A 19,911-nucleotide genomic window follows, 5' to 3' on the forward strand; every position below is an offset into this window, starting at 1 on the left:
GCTCCTGTCTGGCTCCTGATCGGAATATTTAATCGCGACGAGACCCGAACAACGATCTAATTCCCGCGCCACGGTTAACACGGCAGGCGATGTCCTCGCCGCAGAAGACGCATGACTAAGACACCGGCTCGTAACACACGGGACGAAACGTTTTCCAAGAAACTATTAAATCGTTTCGAGGATTTGCAACAACGATCGTGGTTAAAGGATGAATCCTAGCTTGGCCGAGCGGCTCAAGGGCAGTAAAACGTGAAACTGGCTGATAAAATCCACGAAACGTTGCGCACGAACTGAGCTTTCCTCGATGAAACGATTTAGAAATAGTTTGATTTTATTTCTTTAAGAAATTGTTAATTTATCACAATGTCGAAAAATCGTGCATCATCGAGCAAAAACTAAAAACTTTATCGATATGGATTCAACTTATTATTTCTGATATAGAATAGTATAGTAAAAACAGACGAAAAATCCCTTTGTGATGATAATAGTCAATCAAAAATTCCAAATTTTAATATTCAAACCCATATAAAGGAAATAATAATAAAACTCACGATTGCTGCGAAAAAATGTAAAGAATAGATCAATATTTAATCTTAATTTGTTTAACTATTCTTTCGTAATAACCGTGACTCTGCTTTGACTTCTTCTTTCGCGTATATTTTTAACAAAGCCTTCTACATTTATATTCTTTCCTTCAATTTGTGTTCATAGAATTTTTGGCAGAAATATCTAACAACAAGATAATAACGAAAACTTATTATTAATCCTCGTCATTTGAAATAACGAATCGCTGAGAAACGTAGCTCGCGGATCACTCTCGATCGTCAGGATGACGAAGGCGTTTTTCAATCGAAGACGCCTTCCCACGATTCACGAATCGCCGACTTTTCTGACAGGTGCATTATGCCCGATTATTCGATTATCGCGCCTATCCGGCATTCCATCGCGATGATTCGACTCGATCTCTCGAAACGTCGATGATTAAACGTTCGATTAAACGTTTCGACGACGCACAACAAGCCATTAACACGGTAAATCGAGGCCCTGTGGCTCGTCTGAGCGGCGGCACGCGATCGGCATAGCCGCTTCTCGTGACCCGGATTCGAAGTCGTGATTCCTGTTCTAATGGGACGTTATCGCGATACGATTGCCTGCCGGGATTACCTGGCTGGGAATCTGCCTCCCACGCGAACACCGTGTTGTGAACCTGTATCGGCCGATTATGAAACGGACGAGGATTATGCACACGGCGACGGCTAATAAACCGCGGTCTCTCCTTTTTCCCCGGCGCGGGTGCGTTCCAGTCCAATTAGGATTCCTCGGGGATACAGAGAATGATTTAAGAAAAATTGCTACCGGTATTTTCATGGGAGAGCCTGGCGGAGATCTAGAGTAAGTGATACCGAGCTTGATATATGGATCTGGTTATGTACGAGTTGTCGATTTTTTGAATCGAAATGTTACAGTTACTACTCTGAGTTGAATATTGTGCTCTGTGGTGAACTAATTCTCCAATTTTTTTTCTCCTCGGCAGAGAGCAACGCTTCTATGGGAAATTTTTTAGAATGGAATGGACGATATTGATACGTGGATCTTAATTACGAATTTTAAAAACGTTGAGTCAATGATATTTTCCAAATGGGGAGGAAGTGTGAGAAATATTGAATTCGCAACTAAAATATTTCGTATAACTGGTGTTTTAAACAATGATATTCCAAGTATTCCTCGATTTACGATATCAATCGAAAGCGATTTCATCTTCTTCAAGGGTGGTAAGCGCTGTTCGAAGAAGCCTGACGCATCGAACCGCCACCCCTCGCAACCTGTTCATCGTTGAAACATCCGTGAGCGGGATTAAAGCAAGAGAGAAGGAGAGAAATACATTCCTACCGGCGCGTACCTGCACGAAAACGTTGGAAACAGGTTTGCGAGGGCCAGAAGGACTCGCCCCGCGCTATCATTACAAAAAGATCGGATTAATCATCCTCGTGGCGAGAATCTAACTTTTCGAGATTAGAGAAAAATCGAAAACGATCGAAATTCAAGATTAACAAATAACATCTATTTCGAAGAATTTAACCAATTTTAACAAATTTAACGCGTTATCTACAATCCTGGTCAGGTTCGAGATATATAAAAAGTAATATACGTGAAAAGAGTTTGGCTCGTGAAACAAGCTAAAGGGGAAAAAAATGATCGAGATAAGCGACGATCGATCGTTCGACGCGCTTTTATCCCGAGAAAGGACAGCGCGGAGACTGGACTCCGGATAGGGCTCGGCGAGCAGAATTCTCACCGGGTCCCTTCCCCGCTTCGTCCTTGCGCCTAGACCCGCCGTCTCCTCCTCGTGTCTCTCTGTGTATATACACGGTAAACGCGTGTACACATATATACGTATACACACATATACACACGTCCGGGGAGGAAGAGAAAAAAAGATCGATCCTCTCGGCCGTGGTTGTGTGTGCCGCGCTGAGGAGAGCTGGCCGCGTGCAGGATCGACGTGCCGTGAGCGCGCTCGCTCGTCTCACCAGGGTGGGAGATACGAAGGTATAAAACCGATCTGGCCGACTGGTGGCAGCCAGTCCAAAGGCCAGATGTGGCGGCGGCTCTAGTCGCACGCGTGCGAGAGAGACGATCACGACACGGCGTGCGGTGCTCCCGCGAGGAAACGCGAGGAAACAGTAGGGAAACCGCGGAATATACACACACACACGCGCGTATATATATACATATACAATCTCTTCATGGTTCGACACGGCGAACGCCTAGCGGCCCATCGTCTGTGAATTCGTGCGCGCGATTACTTTTCGACTCTCAGAAGAGGAGAGAAGGAGAAGGAGGAGAAGGAGGAGGAGGAGGTGGAGGAGGAGGAAGCTTTAGGTACTCCGTTAGGGAGAGACACGTTGCTTCTGCTCTCGTGTTTCGAAAAGGAAAGAGAGAGAGAAAGAGAGAGAAAGGACAACGAACTCGACGAGGACGTCGAGGACTCGCTCCCTGGGACTCCCTGGCTAGGCTCTGGTCTCCTCCTTCGGGGATTGATCGTTGAGGCACGTAGCACGGTATCGAGAGGGAGATTTCTTCCTTTTTTTCTGAGGGGTTGATCGCGGTTTCTTGTGGAATATTTATATTACACGTTGAGGGAATCACCAAATTATTCGGTGGTGATCGCAAAAGGGGAAGAGTGCAATTTCCTAGGTGCGGAGTTTTCTCTTAGAGACCTAGGGGATCGATCCTTCCTCGAGAGGTTCTTGTGTCACGGGGTTTGCCTTGGAGTGATTTTCACGGAATAATAAAAAAAGGGAACGGAAAGAAGACGAAAAAGGAGAAAGATACCCCGGAACATGTCTGGGATTCGAATCAACGTGGAAGAGGCATCCAACGATGGACGCGAGGATCTCGTTCCTGATGTAAGTGAATTATATGTATTATTGCTGCGCGTTGACTTCCACCTCGAGTCTTCCTGTTATCCAACCGTTTTAGATTTTGTAAATGATAGGCCGGTTACAAGGCAACCGTATCGCGGAACACTGTCGATCCTTCTCTCAGTAACAACTATCCCTAGCTGCTTTCTATTCCTTCCTTCCGCAATTCAAAAGTCTCGATTCCTCGACGAGATTTAATCGCGAATTAAATAAAATAATTCCATCGGACTTTCACGATGGAAAAAAGATGACTTGGCGATCCATTTGGCGGGAAACTGTTTGTAAAAGATGGATAATAATAGTAATAACAAAGAAACTATTCGTCAGATGAGAAAAAGAATATTAAAAAAAACGAGTCGGCAACTCGACGACTCAATTTTCGACGAACAGGCGAAAAAAGGAAAAGAACTACTGCGAGCAATCGTAAATTTCGTGATCGCTCCTTGATTTCTAGTGATTAGCGACTCTGGATCGGTTACATAAAATAGGTGTAAAATTTGAGGAAGTCCGCGAAACGAAATTTCACAATGTTATCCAACTAGGAAATAGAATTCTTCTGATTTAATGCATCGTGCGTAATTAGAATAGGAAGCAACAAGTGTTCTGAAAGCTACTCCTGCCTGAAAAGTAATTAACATTACCTTGCGGAAACCGTGGTTCAACGGACGATTATCGAAGAGAACTTTAGAAGAACTCGTAATATAATCGATCGATCGAAGTGTCTTGGTAAAAGGCGTCCAACAATTTAGGTTCATGGGCAACGTGCGTGCATGTATATATATAAACGTAACACCGTTCACCGCGAATACTTAATAAGTCCGACACCCATCCAGCAGCCCCGCTCTGCGTTTATGTAACGCAAAACTGCGGCTAAGTGGGTAGGAGGGATAGTTTTTAGTTGAGAAACGAAGGACGATATATTCGTTCCCAGTTTATTCGTAGGAAATAACGCGCACGAAAGGCGAACACGATGGCGACGAATCGCGTATACGAATTGCAATATCACGCGTATTGTGCAATCGGGTCGCCTGAGACGCGTTGCTCGTGAGAAATTCATTTGAGAAAACTTTCCACGAAAAATCGAACGAGTCGGAAGATCGGAGAGAGTTTACGGTATCTTCTTTGATCCGAGAGCGCGATTAACTTCACGATTCTGTCGAATCGATCGTTTCGAATTTTAATTATATTACACACAGGAGAGGCAAGCGTAAATTTGACCGATAATAAACGGAATTATATTATTCTTTTCAAGTTACCCCATAAATTATGATTTATTTCGATATAAAAATTTATTTAAAGTAAAGGGGAGTGTAGATTCTTTTCTTTTTTTTTTTTTTTTAAATACCAACTCATAAATATAAATTTTTCAAAATGTCTTGGACATGATTTACACTTATGATTCTTAAATCGTTATAAATCATTTAACCGTCTCTTCATTTCATCAGAATAAATAAAGATATATTATATTAAATATGTTTCATTATTGAATAACAAAGATTCATTAATATAATTCCTTCCGACCATTTTTCTCTCTACAGTTTCATGCTCTGCCGACTGCACGGATTTACACGCTCGAGAATAGAATTTATTTGTTGCCTGTGGCTCAACAAGATTCAATGTACTTTTAAACAACTTTAGATATTAACTTAAATATCTAAATGCACAGCTGGTTTGAAAGAGAGAGAAATGATCGGAGCAACGTAGGCGTCACGGGATAAAAGTAGACTATGTAACTCGAGTTGAAAAACGGATTTCCATAATTCCGTAGAAGCTGGTAACCGGCCACCTGTACGCCGTTCCTCACATTATTCGCGTTTCATAATTTCTTCGCCTTCTTAACGTTTACGAGCCAGATTACGATTGCCTCTCAATGCAAATTTCTAGCGAATTCTCCGGATGATAATTCATCCGAACGAAGCCAAGTTTATGGCTATTACGATAGATCAAATTGAGAATTCTATGTTAAATTATATAAACTACAAGCGTTTCTTTTTTTTTTAATGAAATTTTAATAAGAAGAACGTTACGTATCGACGTTAAAATGCAAATTAGGTATAACGATGGGATGGATTGCACAGGATATTGCGAAGTAGGTTACTAAGTTCAAGATTAAGTTCAAGACAGGCTTCTACAGGGTTAAATATCGATCGAAAGCTGGAAATTAGTTCAGAATATTTTGCAAATATGTTACACCCTTGTGAAACATAATATCTTCCACAATTTTTAACTTAAAATTCACGATTATTAGAGAAGAAACTTGACTTGGAGAGAGAAGCTGTTCCTTTATCCACCGTGTTCACCTTGTATAATAAATTTTTTAGTAAAAAAAAAAAAAAATTCCGATAGAAAATGGCTCGTGAAAGGTCAAAAATGAAATATATAATTTTGAGGAACGCTCAACTAGTGGTATTCAAACCGTCTTTCGAATATAATTGATTGAGATTGATTCAATGGATTTTACAAATATACTTTGTAACTAGGTTACGAAGAAGAAGAAGAAGTCTATGTCAATCTCGTCTTCGTTATCGATCATTTGCACGTCATCGCGATATCTCTCGCGATACCTTTAGATTTAGAACGCGCACGAGGCCGTTTCATCAAAATTTTGGAAATTGCAGACGTGTGAAACGAACTTTGGAAATGAAATCGAGAAATACCACGTGCCTAATAAGCGAGATTAGTCATGCGCGAGGCGATTCGAGGTTGTGGAACGCGAACAATAAAACAAATATAACGAGCCTTATAATATATCTTAATAATAATTTAAAATTCGTTGGAAAGAGTTTTCTCGATAACTTAATATTTCCGATGAAATGCAAATTAGTTAGAAGCGACTCTCTTTCTCTTTTTTTTTTTTTTTTACAGAGAGAACCTTCGTTTGCCGAATTATCATCGATATATCGATAGCCTTCGCATACCGAATGGTGCCTTTAAAGTAGTGAGCGATATTTTTTTTTTCTCGACGTTGAATTTATAATCCAAACTTCTTTCTTTATCATAGAAAAGCGATTAATAAATTTTTCGAATATTAATTTATTTTTAGAATTTTTAAACGTGTCCTCGATAGAAGAGGGTGTATCGAAATGGATTAATGAAAATGTGTGTATATATGTATATATATGTAAAGAGATTAGAGTACTAATTAATCAGTGTGCGAAAACAATTTTCAGTCGTTGACCTTAAGAGGAACTCGAGTTCGTGCGGATTCGTGCGGATTTCACTTTCCACCTTGATAGCTGAGAGACTCGTTTGTCTCTTTCGTGGTGAACATCCACGGTTGTTTGTCCGCAAACGTTGAAAAGCGTGTTGTTTCTTCGCAAAAACTTATTTCGTAGAAATGTATATCTCTCCCCGAGTTTAAATCGAATTTGATTTAATAAAAATACATTTTGACTCAAAAATATGTATATATATATATATATATATATACGTCAATGTATCATACCAACGCATGGACCGGTGTTAATTAACTTTTATAATAATTAAAAGCATCAACGACAAGATATTTTTATCTCTTCCTATATTTCATTAAAAACGATGATGAATAATCATAAAATATTTTTTGAGCGATTCTTGATTGTATGAAATACAAGATACATCATAAACTAGTTTGGGGAAAAAGAAAAGAAAAGAAAAGAAAAGATTAAACGTGACACGTAAAAAAGCACAGTTAAGATATCATTGAGAAAATAGGATTTTCGAATTGGCTGGATCAAGGTCCAGCGCAAGGGTTCGACAGAGAGGAAAAGTGTTTTCGTTCTAAGGTCGGAGCAGAGAAATCGATTTTGCAATATGGAGTGCTTTCTCTTGTTGCATGTAAATGTCGCCGCGGGGAAGGAATTCATGGGATCGCGACATTGATTCGAACAATTTATCCTGACGAGATATCACTCTTCTATAAACAAATAAGAAAAACTATGAAAAATATTCGAAGAAACAAATCGAAGAAGAGAAGAAGAAAAAAAAAAAAATTAAACGTATCTCGAGCCAAATAAAAGATTAAATATAATACCGATATACGATCTCGATCCCTGTTGTTTGAAAACGATCATTGAATAACGATTTCAAAAGAATGCTGAAACACTAGCGACAACTAGTCGGCAATTATATAATTCTTCTTCTCGGTTCATTAAGGAAACAGATTTCGTTAGGTTACGTGATAGAAGCGACGCGTGCCGACTTTCATTCTCTCTTTCGAGGCGTCAAGTATTCTAACGGAATCTTTATATCCCCTGTGTCTAAAGACTTCGACCGTTAATACCGCATTATCTATAAACACGCCAATCTCGCGTAATCTCGATTTAAAAAAAGAACAATTATCATACATAAGATATTCCACCAACCACTAATACTATAATATCGTTTGTAAAACTGTCGATATCTGATGATGACACGTTATTTCTCTATCTTTTGAATCTTTTAATAGAAGAAAAAAATAGAGGAAAGAAAGAGGAGAGGTATGAAAACGTTGTTTCTTAGATCGCGGTGTTAGATTCCAAAGGACACGCACTCACACACGCGTATACGGCTACGATGTCGCAAGATTTGGAAGATTCTTCATTTATACACGTCGTAAATGCAAATCGGTCGGGGAGACGGGCATTTTTCAAACGACGACCTAGAGGAGGTCCCTGCCGAACGTTAATAATAGGTTCTTCCGGATCGTGACATTTCGATTGTGGAAGATTATTAAACATCGCCTCGTTATTATCGTGCAGTAAATCGAATCTGATCCGAAGTGGGTTTCGAGAGATGGGTTGAAAAATAATTTGCAGAACAGAATTACCTGGCCATTATGAAATCAATGGATTCCCAACAGGTTTATTTATAGCCTTGTACGTCATGTTGATTTATAGATTGCAAACCAACACTTTTTCTTTCTGGTTAAGGGAAAATTTCAGAAGAGGAGCGCGGAGGCTTGCAGTTTAGCAGGAAGATTAATTCGAAATCGTATCTCAATGACAAAAGGTATATATTATCGTAAACTTATCGTGTGAATATCGATCTTTTGCGCGAGAGGAAGTAGAAAGCGGTCGAAAGTTCGGAACTAAAAAGCGTAGAATTGTTAAATAAACGAGAAGGAAAGTTTTCGTTATGATATGTGTCCATCGTTTCCTAGAAATCGTAATCTTTTCTGAGGATCATCTCTCGCGTTTTCAAAGATTCAGAAAAAGGATTTAAAAAAGAAACGAAGGGGATTTCGAAGAGAATCTCGTTACTCGTGACGGATCACCGAGGACGATACACCGGGAAAGAATTAATGAAGACAAACGAGCGAATTCTGGTCGAAAGGAGCGAACAAGTGTGTAAATCACTCGGACTAATTAAATTTTCGCGCATATGCTCGATGATATAATGTTGATCCATCATCAAGACAAACGATTCCACCTGGTTCACCTGGAATAACTTGGATTTAATCGCACGTGAATCAGAGGTTAGCCGTTTCCATCCCAATAATAAAAATACAATACACAAAAGAACATGAAAATTGTATCTAAACGAAATTAATAAATGACAAATAGATATTTCAAATGTGAATAAATGAAAAATCTTTGAGTCTGCTTATCAAATTAAACGCGCCAAACACGGTCATCTCTGGATACTCAAAAATCATGATGAATATATTTATAGAAAAATCGTCGAACTATCGCACGTTTCGTTTCTCGTCATTCAACCACATCTTCGAAAACGGTGTCAACGGGATTACGAAAGAGGCTGGTGGATTCGCAAACAGGGTCCTCCCAGCCGGCTCGCGGAAGTGGAACAGCGTTTCGATTTTTTTCAAGAATCCCTCGAGACTGGTTGCAACAACACAGGTCGCTTATCGCGCAGATGATAAGCTCGTCTGTCCTGCGAGGTGAAAATCGTGGAACACGTACGAATACGCAGAGATATATATATATATATATATATGTATAAGCGTAGTTGTGAGTGAACAGAGATGCGCGATCGGTTCAGGAAACGGCTTTCTTCCTCTTCGTCGAACGCTTCTTTATTTCACCGACTCTCGAAGATTCTCTCCTCGTAACGCCACGACTTTCCTTCTCTCTACCTATTCATGATGTTTGTCAAGAGCCTCCATGTATACGCGACAAACAAGGCTTTCTTGCCGTTGAGAAAATTTCAACAGGGTGGAGCGGATATTAGAATGAGTTATTGGTCGATATAAGAAGGAAAAAAGAAAGAAAAAAAGAAGAAAGAGATTGTGCCATGATCGTAAGTCAATGGTAATAACCTTGAAGAAGATAGAAGTATCTTGTTTGCATGTGAATGAGACGAACGAATTGGACGTGTATTGGAAAGTTTCCAAAAAAAAAAAAAAAAAAGAAAACGTTTCTTATTATCTCTGTGCCATGTAATTTCAAATTTGCATTGCAATGCGAGGCAATGTAGAGGCATTTATATGTTTTATTAAAAAAAAAAAATTTTTTTACTTCAGAGAAACGTAATTCATTTGAGAAACTATCCAATTTGCCTTAAGTTTAATTTCTAATTACGATAAAAATGACCTTGCTTCGAAAATTCTTACTTAAGAAATACTTTCATCTTATTTTGAAAAATTGTATCCATCTAATTCCGTAGTTTATCTTTCAAAAAATTAATTTGGCTTCGAGGGAATTAAATACGTTAAATACACGAGGAATAAAAATATTCCACAATGACAAATTGTCGTACCAAGAACAGAGATATATCTCATTTCGATCGATCGATCACTTCCCAATAGGTGAGGTAACTGCTAATTGGCAATCAGGCCGACCTTGTGGAAATAGGGAAATGACAAGGACGCTTTGCACGGATTGAGCACGAACCGCGTTACGCTTTTCACGCTTCACAATTCGAGACGAATTGTCGACACGCTCGAGGGCGAGTCTGCAAAAAAGCAGAGAAGTTGAGCAGAATATTGTCTTCGCGGAAGCTGCGCGAAAGCACATGCCACGATGTTTACGACTAATTGCATCCGGGATCATTAAGATCATTTGAAAGCAATCCCTGGTAATGGTGAATATCGTGAATATAAGCTATAGAGACAATTACATTGGCGATCGTTATTACATCTAAATGGCCGTCAAGGTTATTAAACAAGATCGTTAAGAAATCTACCATTTAGCTTCATAGATAGATCACTATTTTCTAATTTTATCCGAGTTATATTTCAAGATATTTAAATAACATCTAAATATATTCTTCCATTTAAATTGAAGTTTTTCCCGATAGAATTACAATTTCGTTATCGATATTCGAATCAATGCGAAATGATGACAAATCTTTTTTGTGTATCAAGAATTTTAAAATATTCCCTTGTTCCTGTACTAAAGAATTACTGATCGAAAGTTGAATGATACAAAAAATAAAGTATTAAAATAAAATATGGAAATTTAAATTAACTAAGATCGATTCATTCGAATATCTAATAAGATGCAAAGAAATATTTCAAATAAAAATTGAAGTGGTATTTCCTATTTTTCACGTGATAGATTTTTACAATTTTTGTTCCAGTTAAAACACCCTACTTAAAACATTTCTTTGGCAAATATTTGAGCGAAACGATTTGAAACAAAATACCAATAAATTAAAATAAATATTAAAGACACTACTAAATACGACATCAACAATCTCGATTCACGATTCAGAGATGGAAAAGGATTAAGAACCGCGCCAAGAATTCCAACAACTAATTCCCGTTAACAAAGTCTCCATTATCGAACAATTTCATCCCCTCCTCCTCGCAATGAATCTTCTTTCTTTCGCTAGGCGCAACAGGAGGCCAATAACAGTTTCGCGCGCAACGTGAATATACGTTTCATAATCGTGATATACTCTAATACACGACGAATACGAAACGATCTCAAGGATCGATCCTCCGATTATTACAAATTAATACGAAGAGCGGACATCTTAATATCTGGGAGTGGGATCTTCTTCGTTTTTCTTCCATTACAAGTAAACGTGGATCGAACGGTAAACAGAGAATGAGACGACGGCGTGCAATCGTCGATGTAATGAGCCCGGCACGGGTTGCAAAATATGTAGACGATCGCGGCAAACGGGGCTTAGATTTATGTTTTCTGTGAGGCAACGCGGCACGAGATCGGTGTGAAAACGGGCCGCGCTCGAACACCGGCGCGGATGGAAATGAGACACAGTGTCGAAACTTGTGTGTTATTAAAATCATTGCCTCCCTTACCGCGATCTTTACAGTGGAAAATGATAGGTTGTCGTTATACGAAGCTGTAAGCGTATTTTTACGGGATTGGATAAAGAATTTGATCTCTATTTCAATCATTCGGGCGGGGCAGTTACACGTTATGATGTAGAGCTGCACGTCAACAGTTCATCCTTGAAACTTGGAGGAACGCGACTCTAATGATGGGAATCGCGAATATTCTGGGACAAGCAACAAGTAGGCAGGATAATCTAATATTACGAGGTAATAATCCTGTTCGTGATTTCGTCGGGTATCGATTCAGGGGGAACGTTCAAATGTCACGTAACATTTCAACGATGTAATACGAGGTAATGTTTACCAGGTGACACGTAGCGTTAGAAACGATGCGCTAAAAATCGATAGAAATTGCTTTGATCGCGGGTCAGATGGTTTAGCTAATAATAATATCCAGGAAGATTCGAGGGGGGTAGGGTAAAATGTGGTTATGAAAATTATCGCTAGTTATAGAAAGTTGTGCGTCCAAGGATAGAAGGAGAGAGAATATTCTTTGGTTAATAACGAATTTTCCATCCATTTATTTGTAAATTGCTTGGGGAGAGTTGAATATATTGGAAAATGTCAAAGTGGAGAAAAAAGTGGAAAATGTATTTGCCAATACATTTGAATGGAAATTTAAATTTGTAAAGGGCGAAGGTTTAACGTGAAATCTGGCTCGTAGGTGTTGAATGGAAGAAGAGAGACAGAGATGATTCGATATTTTAAATTCCTTAATAAATATCGTGCTTTCTCGCGGACACGTTCTTATAAATTCTCCAACAACGCGTGTTCTTTTTTTCTCGATTATTATCCCCGTTCCGAAATCATCGTTCCATTGGGAATCCCGTCCGTAGAATTTCTTTTAATAAACCGGATTGTGGACGTCACAAAAATTCACGCTATGAGAATAAAAATAAGAGGACTAGTTCCTAGAATGCTAATATTAAAATCTGCAAAGTTATTCAGACCTAATACGTCAGATCTTTCATTCCTTCGACTATTAATTAATGCTAAATTATTCGAGAATTATTCATCAGAATAATCGTGGATATTGTATTTAATTTTCGTTAAATTTAAATTAATAATTAATAAATTTTCGCCATGCAAATCTCGACAATCTCAATCTCGATTTACAAAAGAGGATTATTGGATCATTTGACTGAAACGAATCGTCCCTCTTCCTCGAGTTTCATCGAAAGCGATCCCGCCGCAGGATGAACAAGGTCAAACCACGGAATCTTATCGTTATCGCTACCTTGTAACATATATCTTTTTATGAACCGCATTTTGTTTTCACGCATCCGACGACGAGCTCCGGATCCGAGATCTATCCAACGAGATATCGGTAACAAGAAAACGTATCGACTGACGCGACATTCCTGAATAATCCTCGCGATACTCGTGCATGCAAATTGACGAATCAATATATCAACCCGTTCTTCGGATGACGTTCGAATTCCAACCGAAACGTTAAATTGTTGGAGAATCGAAAAAAAAAAAAAAGCAATAATAAAACGAGATGACTCTTACAACACTCCGTTCCAAGGAACTTGCTAAAATCAACGAATTATTTAAAGCATGCTCATATTTTTTTTGACAACCTTTAACATCTAGACAATGACGTAAAAACGTGGATCAAGCAGGGACAAAGATCGATGACCTGGCGAGATCCCATCTTTACGATGAGAGAACGTGATAAATTTCTACGGGTTCTTCTATTACATTTTTTAAAAAAAACGACAAATATAAAAACTGTCCAAGAATTTTTAACAATTTTCTATTCCTATCTTCGATGGCGCTATTACAAGCCTTCTTTAAAGAAGATGAAGAGAAAGATGAAGATCTTTTCGCGATAAGCATTCTATGTTTTCTAACTCTCATCGTCGAAGTAAGGTAAGGGAGATGAAGAGGAATCGGAGCCGTTCATCCCCCTGGCGAGAGAAAGAACATACGGGAACGAAAAAGAATCAGGGAGTTTCAGAGTGTCGCGTTACCCGGGCCCGGCACAGGTGCGGCGCTTCGAGGCTGACCAGTGTATTGAATTCCACAAAAATTCTTAACGACGCCTCTCTTTGAGCGTCGCCCATTCTCTCCATCCCGGTCTCCGTTCTCCCTCTACGAACCCTCCTCTCCCCCCTCCTCTTTTGCTCTTTCTCCCCGACAAAAATTTCGAGATATACCGGCTCGGAATACCTGTCACCGAGAGCACGCCGTCGGGTATCGAGATTCAGTTATGAAACTTCGATTCCGACAAATACATTCTCCTCCATTGTCTAGGAGGATTTGCGCAATGTGGATCAATGCGTCTTTTGATCGTTTGCAATTTCGCGGAGCAAAGCATCTCTTCCAAGTATCCTCGATTTGGAACGATTTGCATATCGATTGAAATTATAATTTCGAAATATTTCTACCCTCCTGTATTGATTCATTACAGATTGGAATTCTATTTCTTTCTTTTTTTTTTTTTTTTCGTTACGAACGAGAACATTCTATCAACTCCCTTTCTTGTGACATTTATTAAATCTTCGACCACCCTTTCATTAAATATTATTAAATATCATAAAAAATTCTTTCGAGGAACGAGCAACCTGTTATTACACTCTTCGAATGCACAATACATGGACGACAAACAATCTAAAATTTCCATACATATACATATATATATATATATATATATATATATATATATATATATATATATAAAACCGAAATATCTTGTCACACGCACGATTGCACAGTGACGTCAAACAGGAACAATGAGAGAATCGATCGAGAGCGGCCGGGTGGTCGAGTTCCGGCGAGTGCCGGAAGATCGTCGGTAAAAACGCTTTGGGCAAGGCTGCGTTTATTTTCTGAATACGGCCACGCCCGAAAGGACGCATAAATCGTAGGTCGGCCGGCAATTCCATTAGAATCGGATTCGATCGATGAAGCGAGCGAAAAATTGACGGGAGGAAAGAAAAAAGAAGAAGAGAGGCACCGGACCTTGGGCGGTGGCCAACCGGCGAAGGCAGGCCGCAGAGTTGGCGCGAAACGCGGCTGATTTACGTGCGAAAACGGCCAATTAACAGGCGAGCAATCGACTCGCACGAGCCCGGTGTCAAATCGAGAGATCGCGGAAATGCGATTTCTTCAGGGCCTTCTGACCCTGAACCAGAGTTTCGCGGCCGTGCACCTCGTGGCCGCCCCACGAAAACGACGAAAGAGTTGAGAAGACGACGAAGCGGCCGTTGGAATTCGAGAGTTGTGCACGTTGTGCAACGATCGAACCGGAATATGGCAGGCGCGTACGACGGTCCCCCGAAATTCCTTCTTCGAGGCAGAGGAGAGCGAGGGGAGCGAGGACCCGTTTCGCCTTCGCGAACCAGCCGATTGTGCATCGCGTGCATCGCGCGCTATGGAAGGATGACGCGTTCCTCCAACTTCTTGGAACTGTCTTTTATTCTACGCGGACGTGGACGACGCCCTCCTCCCTTCCGTTCCAGGAATCATCGAGCGTTAAGAATTTTTTTTATGACACGGTTTTCTCGGATCATCATATATGTATATATATATATATATATATATATATATATATACCTTGGTTGGTATTTCAACGCGGTGAAACCGCGCGATACGGATACCCGCAGACCGAGGACTGAGCTAGAACAATGACGGGTTGCGTCACTGTTTCGAAAACGAGTGTTTGCCGGTATGTAGAGTTTGTTTATGAAGCGAGAGCACGAGGGAACGGGAAGAGAATACAATAATGGTTGGTTAACGCGAAAGTCTATGGTCTAAGGTTCCCAATTGTTTCATGGTGTTAATTAGTATCGACGTGAAAATTGCACGGTGGTAATCGTGGGGGATTTTAAACGCGTTGTTCGAATATCTGTCGTCGTTGTTGTTCGACGATATTGGTCAATCGAGGTTGTACAGATGAAACAGAGATAAAGCGTGGATGTGGAGTAATGTTGCCCGTGTGGGGATAAACAGATAAACAACACGCGGTTGCAGGTGGAGGACATGCGGGCAAGGCAGAGAAGAAGCGTAATCGGCGCGACATTATCGGTTATGCAATCAAAACTTCACGTCGATTTACGTTGCTTTCAGATCGAGGCGACAGCGGCCACTACGGCGGTAGCGGGCAGCCCGCTTTCCTGGCACATCCCAAGGCCGTCCTTGGTGGGACGAAGCGAGAGGGACAGCGAGAATGGTAGCTGGGCTCATCATCTGCACCCAAACTCGCCGTCCAGAGGATCCACCTCGTCGCAAGGATCCACGGCCAGTACACACGTAAGCGGGGATAAACGGGTTATTTTCGAGCCAGATCTGGTTTATTATTGTGTTGCTATCGCGAGTATCGAGACTTGATATATTCTTGTCGAGTCAAATCGTTACGTATTTACATTTGAATTGAAGAAAATTTATATATATATCAAAGATATTATATAACTACGATAATCAGAATGAAATTAATTTCTCCCGATACTTTTAATACTCTACAATTAATCTATTAATAAATTGCAACGTCTAATTATTCGTTTCTAAGTATCTAGAGAGCTAGATAAATTACTTGTTACAAATTTAGATTCGAAGGGTAATTTTTTTCCATCTTAGATCTAAATAGCTTCTCCCGAGTTAAATTTAAACACGTGTTGCGTATTGCTATCGTGTTACAGAGTGCCGCATCGGGCACATTACTCCTGACAGCCGCTAACCTGGCCAATCTCGCGGCCATACATCCACCTACAGTGACAGCACCGAAACAAATGGATACTGCATCTGTGGCGAGCAGCACCCACTTCACCGTGGTGAACGGCCTAGGCAGACCGACCACCGTCTACAGGAAGTCCTGCTGCGCGAGAAATCAGCTCACAGTGCTCGTCTGCACTATGAGCTTCCTATTCATGGTCGGTTTGCTGCTTGGGATTCTCTACATGGAAAGTGAGTACCTCCTGTAGCGATTCTAATTGATCCGATAGATTTTTTAATCCGACACTCTTCGATGCTTTAATCTTCGTAGGCAGACAGATATATATTTTCTCTATAAATTTGATTTTTGTACCGTCTACGAGTCTAGATCTGTATTACGTATACGAGTTAAACAGTTATCGATCGAATTATTCGAATGTGATATTCGATTATTTCGTCGTATTACGTGAGTATCGAGTTTAAAAAAAAAAAAGATAAGAATTCGAAGAAAAAGTTTCGAGAAGAAATTCGAAAGATAACGATTCAGCCTACGAAAGATTAACAATGCTACCATATAGAGTGTTTCTAAGTCTAGTCTCCACCAGTCTCCGGTGCCTTTTACTTTTGATTACAGTGAGAATTCGCGACAAGTACCACTAAGTCGACGGGAGCTGGCAACTCGAGTGATCGTGGACACTATCCTTACCAAGTCTACGCGAAAACAACGTAACGAAGCTACGAGCTAAACGAGAAAAACGATTGGGGCCAGGAACAAATGAATTTCTTCGAAGCGTTTGATGAAAATTACGATTCTCGATCACGAAATTATATTTCGTATATTTATAATATACATGTATATTATCACTTAGAGCGTTAGGACGACTCGATTAGACGACGTTCTCTGTCAGAGAAAAATGGCTGTATTGCACCGTGTTCAACCGTGTGTGGTACGTGAAAACTCAGTAATTACATTCATGTAATAAGTTAGCTTTAGGTAAGGCCGTATATAGATAGCACGAACGCGATCCTAACTCTTAAATTTGAACCACTATATCGATTATCTCAACGCCGGAAACCCACGTGATTTCGAAATTCGATTAATTATTCGTTTACAATAACCGTTTCTTTCTACTTTCCCCACTCTTTTTATATCAAGTCGGACGAGAAAGTTATAAGCGAATTGTATTATTCCTAAATTTTGTTTATTATCTCTGTTCGAGCTTAAAATTCTCTTAAAAGCTCTGAAACGAGCTTTTCTTCGATCTAAATTGAATTTAAACGAAAACGATTTTATTTAAATCCGATTTAAATTAAATTTAGCAGATGATTCTATTGTAAAAAGACAATACGTTGATAAAAAAAGATAAATTGTCGTCATACAGCGCAACAATTAAGTCATAAATACGATTAACGTTGATGGACAGTTCGGAGCAATCGACGAAATGGGAGTAAGATAAGCGAATATGTTAATTTTAGGGGTCGTTATTTAATTGTTACTAACAGAAAAAAACGCCTAAATAAAACCTGGATCCCACATATGTCAGGGTATCGTGTTCCAGGGAATGTATGGAAAAGAAATGAGCAACGATCGTGCCGATGTCGATCGTTGACTCACAACTGTGATATTACTTGCGTATTAATTAATCGTCGATTCAACAAGAAACTGTCGAACCATGAAGAAAATTATTATGTTGTTTTATTTCATCCTTTCTCCTTTTATCCTGCCATAAATATATTGCAACATACTTTGTGTTTTTTCTTTTTATTATTAAGAATTAATTATGAATTAAATAAATTAAAGATTGAAAAAAAAAATGTTTTTTTAAAAAAGGTTATAGGTTGTATAATTTGTTTTTTTTTCTTTTTTTAATCTCTTAGAATATAATTTACGACGAAATTTAATTTATGAAAAATATAAAGAAAATAAAAATAGTGAATGAAATAATGTATAAAATTCTAAATTAATAAAATGATATCTGAACGAAGTAAAATATTTAATTTTTAGAAAAATTAATATTCTATTAAATAACTAATAACGTACTTTTTAAAGCATTCATAAGGATTCCAATTTTTATAATATTCATCAATAAATTTATTATTTTAAAGCAAAAGAATATCTTCAAGAATTAAGAATAAAAAAAAATCTAATCGCATACATAACATTAATATCACTTACCTCCAAATCCTGAAGTGTCTGCGTCCATCTGTAATTAGGCAGATCAGCACCATTTCCACTGTTAGGCCTGAGTTTATTTTTCTCTTTCTCGTCTTCCTCCTCATCTTCCGCGTCCTCTTCTTTTTTCGAGCTCTCTGCATTGTCACCGCTTGGGCCAGGAACAGCAGGAGATTCTTTCACTGATTTCTGTAATCAAAATAATAAGAATATATATATATATATATATATAAAATTAAAGAAATGTAATCTCAATTTAGATAACTGTAACTTGCTTGTACATACTTTACTATCTATTTCTTCTTGTAACTTTGCAGCTTGTTCGTCGGTTAGCTCAACAATCTTTGATTCTGAATTGAATTTATCCTCTTCAGCTTTTTCTTCTCTTTTTTTCTTTTCCAACCTCTCTTTACGACGTTTTTCTTGTTCTGCACGTTCAGCTTTTTCACTGGCAGCTTTGGCAAGAGCTGTAGCTTCATATTTCTTAAACTTACTAGTGACAAGCTAAAATAAAGTATAAATAATGTAATATGAACTACAATTCACGATTAATAACGTATGAATTACGTCTACGAGAAGTAACGAAACCATTTATATTGCTGAAATTCGTGCAAAAAATAATTACCTTTTCTGCAGCTCCTTCACCTCCCCCCGTGTAAAAATCCGTTTTTCGTGCAAGAAAACTGAAGATTGTGTCAAGTAGCTGTAAAATAAACCATAAATCGTTAATAATTTTCGAATTATTCGTAATTAATGATCTTGCTCAAAGTGAACCCTAACCTAAACCGGCTACGAAACTATACTCACCTCTTGTACGCCGCCTTCGTGTTGCTGGGCCATAGCCAACAGCATTCCGTCGAATTTCTCTTCGTTCTTCGACATTATTTTCCAAATTTACGAGAAAACTTACTGCGATACACGAACAAATCACAGAAAATATTCTCCACTGACGTTGAAACCGCGCACTTTATTGCCACACCACGTTTCAAATCAGAAACCTCTCGAATTATCGACCAAACACGACATTAAACGGTACACGTGGCGCCATCTCGCGTTGAACGTAAGTACTAACGGATATACACGTTCCAATGATTTTTGCATAATTCCATTTCGCATTTTTAAAATAAAAATTTGTTCCTGAAATTTAAAAGATTGAAAAGGGAAAAATTTAAAAATTTTATTATCCTTAAAAGATCGAGCCAAAATATATAATTTATTCGAGCGGAATGAAACGAATTAATGAAGTTAATATTTATTTTCGAAAAGGTCACAAATTTCAAGAAAACGTCCAAGTTCAGAAGGGAATGATAATTCTTTACGATTGCCGATACGCAACATTCCACGAATGATGCAATAAAAGAGATATCACTTGCAAAACACTCAAGTTGTTCGTCGTAGAACCCTTCACTTTCCTCACGAGCGCGCCCGCGAATCGT

General features: G+C 39.0%; 2 protein-coding genes across 3 annotated transcripts in view; one reads left to right on the forward strand and one right to left on the reverse strand.

Annotated features, from left to right (window-relative positions):
* Positions 1-17,988, forward strand: part of LOC100576134 — a 63,717-nt gene extending 45,729 nt beyond the window's left edge. Inside the window, exons 1-4 of one of the 2 annotated variants that reach the window (XM_006557794.3) lie at positions 2,567-3,410; positions 15,721-15,903; positions 16,290-16,554; positions 16,937-17,988. In XM_006557794.3, the coding sequence (XP_006557857.1) occupies positions 3,345-3,410; positions 15,721-15,903; positions 16,290-16,554; positions 16,937-16,962 (540 nt within the window). In that variant the 5' untranslated portion in view covers positions 2,567-3,344 and the 3' untranslated portion in view covers positions 16,963-17,988. Of the gene's footprint in view, positions 1-2,566; positions 3,411-15,720; positions 15,904-16,289; positions 16,555-16,936 lie in introns of those variants that run through there. The other variant, XM_006557795.3, reaches the window with a different exon arrangement.
* Positions 1-19,482, reverse strand: part of LOC408304 (nuclear migration protein nudC) — a 97,352-nt gene extending 77,870 nt beyond the window's left edge. Inside the window, exons 1-4 of the mRNA XM_391855.7 lie at positions 19,283-19,482; positions 19,101-19,178; positions 18,761-18,979; positions 18,479-18,664 (exon numbers count right to left, since the gene is read on the reverse strand). Coding sequence (XP_391855.2) covers positions 18,479-18,664; positions 18,761-18,979; positions 19,101-19,178; positions 19,283-19,357 — 558 coding nt within the window. The 5' untranslated portion in view covers positions 19,358-19,482. The remainder of the gene's footprint in view (positions 1-18,478; positions 18,665-18,760; positions 18,980-19,100; positions 19,179-19,282) is intronic.
* Positions 19,483-19,911: the final 429 nt, after the last annotated feature.

Source organism: Apis mellifera, linkage group LG10 (assembly GCF_003254395.2).
Source record: "Apis mellifera strain DH4 linkage group LG10, Amel_HAv3.1, whole genome shotgun sequence".
NCBI classification, from domain to species: Eukaryota; Metazoa; Arthropoda; class Insecta; order Hymenoptera; family Apidae; genus Apis; species Apis mellifera.